General features: G+C 44.8%; 1 protein-coding gene across 1 annotated transcript; it reads left to right on the top strand.

Annotated features, from left to right (window-relative positions):
• Positions 1-53: 53 nt before the first annotated feature.
• LOC135533164 (keratin-associated protein 6-2-like) lies at positions 54-400 on the top strand (the record flags this gene model as incomplete). The annotated part of the gene is made up of 1 exon (XM_064960567.1): positions 54-400. A coding segment is annotated over one exon (347 nt), but the record flags the coding sequence as incomplete, so codon positions are not given.
• Positions 401-7426: the final 7026 nt, after the last annotated feature.

Genomic DNA, 7426 nt, shown 5'->3' with positions numbered 1-7426 from the left:
CTCAGGTTACCTCTCAGGCTACCTCTCAGGCTACCTCTCAGGCTACCTCTCAGGTTATGACTCAGGTTACCTCTCAGGTTACCTCTCAGGCTACCTCTCAGGTTACCTCTCAGGTTACCTCTCAGGTTACCTCTCAGGTTACGTCTCAGGCTACCTCTCAGGTTACGTCTCAGGCTACCTCTCAGGCTACCTCTCAGGTTACGTCTCAGGTTACCTCTCAGGCTACCTCTCAGGTTACCTCTCAGGTTACGTCTCAGGTTACCTCTCAGGTTACCTCTCAGGTTACGTCTCAGGTTACCTCTCAGGCTACCTCTCAGGTTACCTCTCAGGCTACCTCTCAGGTTACCTCTCAGGCTACCTCTCAGGTTACCTCTCAGGCTACCTCTCAGGGACCCACTAGGCCGTCATTACAAATAAGAATGTTCTTAACTGACTTGCCTAGTTAAATAAATAAGTGTGTGTGTGTGTGTGTGCATGTGTGTGTGTATGTGTGTGTGTGTGTGTGTTACAACCAGAGATACTGGTTGTATCCAAAATGACACTCTCTTACACATGAAGGTTACCCTGGTCCACAGCAGTAAATTGGACTGCATCATTAGAAAACCTACTGTCATTGGACCAACATCATTAAAACACCTACTGTCATTGGATCAACATCATTAGAACACCTACTGTCATTGGACTACATCATTAGAACGCCTACTGGTTGGACCGCATCATTAGAACACCTACTGTCATTGGAATGCATCATTAGAACACCTACTGTCATTGGACCGCATCATGAGAACACCTACTGTCATTGGACTGCATCATTAGAACACCTACTGTCATTGGACTGCATCATTAGAACACCTACTGTCATTGGACCGCATCATTAGAACACCCTCTGTCATTGGACCGCATCATGAGAACACCTACTGTCATTGGACTGCATCATTAGAACACCTACTGTCATTAGACTGCATCATTAGAACACCTACTGTCATTGGACCGCATCATTAGAACACCCTCTGTCATTGGACCGCATCATGAGAACAACTACTGTCATTGGACTGCATCATTAGAACACCTACTGTCATTGGACTGCATCATTAGAACACCTACTGTCATTGGACCGCATCATTAGAACACCCTCTGTCATTGGACCGCATCATTAGAACACCTTCTGTCATTGGACGGCATCATTAGAACACCCTCTGTCATTGGACTGTATCATTAGAACACCCTGTCATTGGACCGCATCATTAGAACACCCTGTCATTGGACCGCATCATTAGAACACCTACTGTCATTGGACCAACATCATTAGAACACCCTCTGTCATTGGACCGATCATTAGAACACCCTCTGTCATTGGACCGCATCACTAGAACACCCTCTGTCATTGGACCGCATCATTAGAACACCCACTGTCATTGGACCAACATCATTAGAACACATACTGTCATTGGACCAACATCATTAGAACACCTATTGTCATTGGACCGCATCATTAGAACACCTCTGTCATTGGATCGCATCATTAGAACACCTACTGTCATTGGACTGCATCATTAGAACACCTACTGTCATTGGACTGCATCATTAGAACACCTACTGTCATTGGACCGCATCATTAGAACACCCTACTGTCATTGGACCAACATCATTAGAACACCTTCTGTCATTGGACGGCATCATTAGAACACCCTCTGTCATTGGACGCATCATTAGAACACCTCTGTCATTGGACAGCATCATTAGAACACCTACTGTCATTGGACCGCATCATTAGAACACCTTCTGTCATTGGACCAACATCATTAGAACACCCTCTGTCATTGGACCGCATCATTAGAACACCTACTGTCATTGGACCAACATCATTAGAACACCCTCTGTCATTGGACCGTATCATTAGAACACCCTCTGTCATTGGACCGCATCACTAGAACACCCTCTGTCATTGGACCGCATCATTAGAACACCTACTGTCATTGGACAGCATCATTAGAACACCTACTGTCATTGGACCAACATCATTAGAACACCTACTGTCATTGGACCGCATCATTAGAACACCCTCTGTCATTGGACCGCATCATTAGAACACCTACTGTCATTGGACTGCATCATTAGAACACCTACTGTCATTGGACTGCATCATTAGAACACCTACTGTCATTGGACCGCATCATTAGAACACCCTCTGTCATTGGACCGCATCATTAGAACACCTTCTGTCATCATTAGAACACCCTCTGTCATTGGACCGTCATTGAACACCTACTGTCATTGGACAGCATCATTAGAACACCCTGTCATTGGACCGCATCATTAGAACACCTTCTGTCATTGGACCAACATCATTAGAACACCCTCTGTCATTGGACCGCATCATTAGAACACCTACTGTCATTGGACCAACATCATTAGAACACCCTCTGTCATTGGACCGTATCATTAGAACACCTCTGTCATTGGACCGCATCACTAGAACACCCTCTGTCATTGGACCGCATCATTAGAACACCCACTGTCATTGGACCAACATCATTAGAACACCCTCTGTCATTGGACCAACATCATTAGAACACCTATTGTCATTGGACCGCATCATTAGAACACCTTCTGTCATTGGATCGCATCATTAGAACACCTACTGTCATTGGACCAACATCATTAGAACACCACTGTCATTTAGAACACCTACTGTCATTGGACTGCATCATTAGAACACCTACTGTCATTGGACCGCATCATTAGAACACCCTCTGTCATTGGACCAACATCATTAGAACACCTTCTGTCATTGGACGCATCATTAGAACACCTACTGTCATTGAACCAACATCATTAGAACACCTACTGTCATTGGACCGCATCATTAGAACACCCTCTGTCATTGGACTGCATCATTAGAACACCTACTGTCATTGGACTGTATCATTGGAACACCTCTGTCATTGGACCGCATCATTAGAACACCTACTGTCATTGGACTGTATCATTAGAACACCCTCTGTCATTGGACTGTATCATTAGAACACCTACTGTCGTTGGACCGCATCATTAGAACACCCTCTGTCATTGGACCGCATCATTAGAACACCCTCTGTCATTGGACTGTATCATTAGAACACCCTCTGTCATTGGACCGCATCATTAGAACACCCTCTGTCATTGGACCGCATCATTAGAACACCCTCTGTCATTGGACTGCATCATTAGAACACCTACTGTCATTGGAATGTATCATTGGAACACCCTCTGTCATTGGACCGCATCATTAGAACACCCTCTGTCATTGGACAGCATCATTAGAACACCCTGTCATTGGACCGCATCATTAGAACACCTTCTGTCATTGGACCAACATCATTAGAACACCCTCTGTCATTGGACCGCATCATTAGAACACCCTGTCTGGACCAACATCATTGGACCCTCTGTCATTGGACCGTATCATTAGAACACCCTCTGTCATTGGACTGTATCATTAGAACACCCTCTGTCATTGGACCGCATCATTAGAACACCCACTGTCATTGGACCAACATCATTAGAACACCCTCTGTCATTGGACCAACATCATTAGAACACCTATTGTCATTGGACCGCATCATTAGAACACCTTCTGTCATTGGATCGCATCATTAGAACACCTACTGTCATTGGACCAACATCATTAGAACACCTACTGTCATTGGACCAACATCATTTGAACACCTACTGTCATTGGACTGTATCATTAGAACATTGGACCGCATCATTAGAACACCCTCTGTCATTGGACCAACATCATTAGAACACCCTCTGTCATTGGACCGCATCATTAGAACACCTCTGTCATTGGACAACATCATTAGAACACCTACTGTCATTGGACCGCATCATTGGAACACCCTCTGTCATTGGACTGCATCATTAGAACACCTACTGTCATTGGACTGCATCATTAGAACACCCTCTGTCATTGGACCACATCATTAGAACACCCTCTGTCATTGGACTGTATCATTAGAACACCCTCTGTCATTGTATCATTAGAACACCTGTCGTTGGACCGCATCATTAGAACACCCTCTGTCATTGGACCGCATCATTAGAACACCCTCTGTCATTGGACTGTATCATTAGAACACCCTCTGTCATTGGACCACATCATTAGAACACCTACTGTCATTGGACCGCATCATTAGAACACCCTCTGTCATTTTACTGCATCATTAGAACACCTACTGTCATTGGAATGTATCATTAGAACACCTACTGTCATTGGACCGCATCATTAGAACACCCTCTGTCATTGGACCGCATCATTGGAACACCCTCTGTCATTGGACAACATCATTAGAACACCCGCTGTCATTGGATCAAGCATCATTAGAACACCCTCTGTCATTGGACCGCATCATTAGAACACCCTCTGTCATTGGACTGTATCATTAGAACACCCTCTGTCATTGGACCGCATCATTAGAACACCTACTGTCATTGGACCGCATCATTAGAACACCCTCTGTCATTGGACCGCATCATTAGAACACCCTCTGTCATTGGACTGTATCATTAGAACACCCTCTGTCATTGGACTGCATCATTAGAACACCCTCTGTCATTGGACTGTATCATTAGAACACCCGCTGTCATTGGACCGCATCATTAGAACACCCTCTGTCATTGGACCAACATCATTAGAACACCCTCTGTCATTGGACCAACATCATTAGAACACCCTCTGTCATTGGACCGCATCATTAGAACACCCTCTGTCATTGGACTGTATCATTAGAACACCCTCTGTCATTGGACCACATCATTAGAACAGCTACTGTCATTGGACCGCATCATTAGAACACCTACTGTCATTGGACCGCATCATTAGAACACCCTCTGTCATTGGACCACATCATTAGAACACCTACTGTCATTGGACCGCATCATTAGAACACCTACTGTCATTGGACTGCATCATTAGAACACCTACTGTCATTGGAATGTATCATTAGAACACCCTCTGTCATTGGACCGCATCATTGGAACACCCTCTGTCATTGGACCGCATCATTAGAACACCCTCTGTCATTGGACTGTATCATTAGAACACCCTCTGTCATTGGACCACATCATTAGAACACCCTCTGTCATTGGACTGTATCATTAGAACACCCGCTGTCATTGGACCGCATCATTAGAACACCCTCTGTCATTGGACCAACATCATTAGAACACCCGCTGTCATAGTACCAACATCATTAGAACACCTACTGTCATTGGACCAACATCATTAGAACACCCTCTGTCATTGGACCAACATCATTAGAACACCCGCTGTCATAGTACCAACATCATTAGAACACCTACTGTCATTGGACCGCATCATTAGAACACCCTCTGTCATTGGACCTCATCATTAGAACACCTACTGTCATTGGACCAACATCATTAGAACACCCTCTGTCATAGTACCAACATCATTAGAACACCTACTGTCATTGGACCAACATCATTAGAACACCTACTGTCATTGGACCGCATCATTAGAACACCCGCTGTCATTGGACCGCATCATTAGAACACCCTCTGTCATTTTACTGCATCATTAGAACACCTACTGTCATTGGACCACATCATTAGAACACCCTCTGTCATAGTACCAACATCATTAGAACACCTACTGTCATTGGACCAACATCATTAGAACACCTACTGTCATTGGACCGCATCATTAGAACACCCTCTGTCAGTTTACTGCATCATTAGAACACCTACTGTCATTGGACCGCATCATTAGAACACCCTCTGTCATTGGACCAACATCATTAGAACACCTACTGTCATTGGACCAACATCATTAGAACACCTACTGTCATTGGACCGCATCATTAGAACACCTACTGTCATTGGACCGCATCATTAGAACACCCGCTGTCATAGTACCAACATCATTAGAACACCTACTGTCATTGAACCAACATCATTAGAACACCTACTGTCATTGGACCGCATCATTAGAACACCCGCTGTCATTGGACCGCATCAATAGAACACCCTCTGTCATTGGACTGCATCATTAGAACACCCGCTGTCATTGGACCAACATCATTAGAACACTCGCTGTCATTGGACCAGCAACATTTTACTGCCACAGTAGAAAGAATACAGCCTGTTTCAACGACGGCACTGTGTCCCAAATGACACCCTATTCTAATGCCTTATACAGAGCCCTAAAAGCCCTGGTCTAAAGTAGTGTGCTTCATAGGGAAGAGTGTGCATTTGGGACCCATCCTCTCTTCAGACAGGAACAGGTGTACCACAGATCCACAGCTATGAACCATGTTTTTTGAAATGTCACGTTTTATGTGTTTTCCAGACTTTCATTTATATATTTTGCCGTTATTTACAGGTAAATTCATTGAGAATACAGTAAATCATTTTACACAAATAACGAGATGAAGTCTAGTCCCAGACACAGATTATTTTCAGATTATTTGAGATGATTTCCATTGAGCATGCTTTTAGTCTAGGACTGGGTTTAAGATGAATCTGTTTCTGCCCGGGAAACTGTCCCATTTGTCTTTTGACGCAGTAAAGACTGCATTTATTTAAACTACTGTAGATTTTAAAAAGGGGGGAAAAACGACTGCAATACTGTATGTAATTGTGGAGGTTTGGTTGGTGCTGTTGCCTGTAGGGAGAGAGGCGCCCTCTACTGGGGGTAAATTATGACATTCTGCTACACTACTGTGACGCCGATGCGGCATGGCCTCACAGGGGTCAGTGTTCTGCATATTGTCTCTTCATCCCAGGCCTGGTTTCAAACACTATTCAAAATCCTTCAAATACTCTCCTCTGCGTTTACTTGAGTCTGCACGGGTTGCCAGATAGACAAAAAAAATATAGGACTGTTCCATTCGATTGATATCACGTGGGTTGCCAGATATTCAGAGATTAGGACTGTTCCATTCGATTGATATCACGCGGGTTGCCAGATAAGCAGAACATTTGTGTAGGCAGGTAGCCTCGTGGTTAGAGGCAGGTAGCCTAGTTATTAGAGAGGCAGGTAGCCTAGTTGTTAGAGAGGCAGGTAGCCTAGTTATTAGAGAGGCAGGTAGCCTAGTGGTTAGAGCAGGTAGCCTAGTGGTTAGAGTGGCAGCTAGCCTAGTGGTTAGAGTGGCAGGTAGCCTAGTGGTTAGAGAGGCAGGTAGCCTAGTGGTTAGATAGGCATGTAAGCCTAGTTATTAGAGAGCAGGTAGCCTAGTGGTTAGAGAGGCAGGTAGCCTAGTGGTTAGAGAGGCAGGTAGCCTAGTGGTTAGAGGCAGGTAGCCTAGTGGTTAGAGAGGCAGGTAGCCTAGTGGTTAGAGCGGCAGGTAGCCTAGTGGTTAGAGCAGGTAGCCTAGTGGTAAGAGAGGCAGATAGCCTAGCGGTTAGAGCGGCAGGTAGC

The sequence above is a fragment of the Oncorhynchus masou genome, unplaced genomic scaffold (genome assembly GCF_036934945.1).
Source record: "Oncorhynchus masou masou isolate Uvic2021 unplaced genomic scaffold, UVic_Omas_1.1 unplaced_scaffold_2260, whole genome shotgun sequence".
Taxonomy (NCBI): domain Eukaryota; kingdom Metazoa; phylum Chordata; class Actinopteri; order Salmoniformes; family Salmonidae; genus Oncorhynchus; species Oncorhynchus masou.
This window is presented reverse-complemented; position numbering and strand designations above follow the sequence as displayed.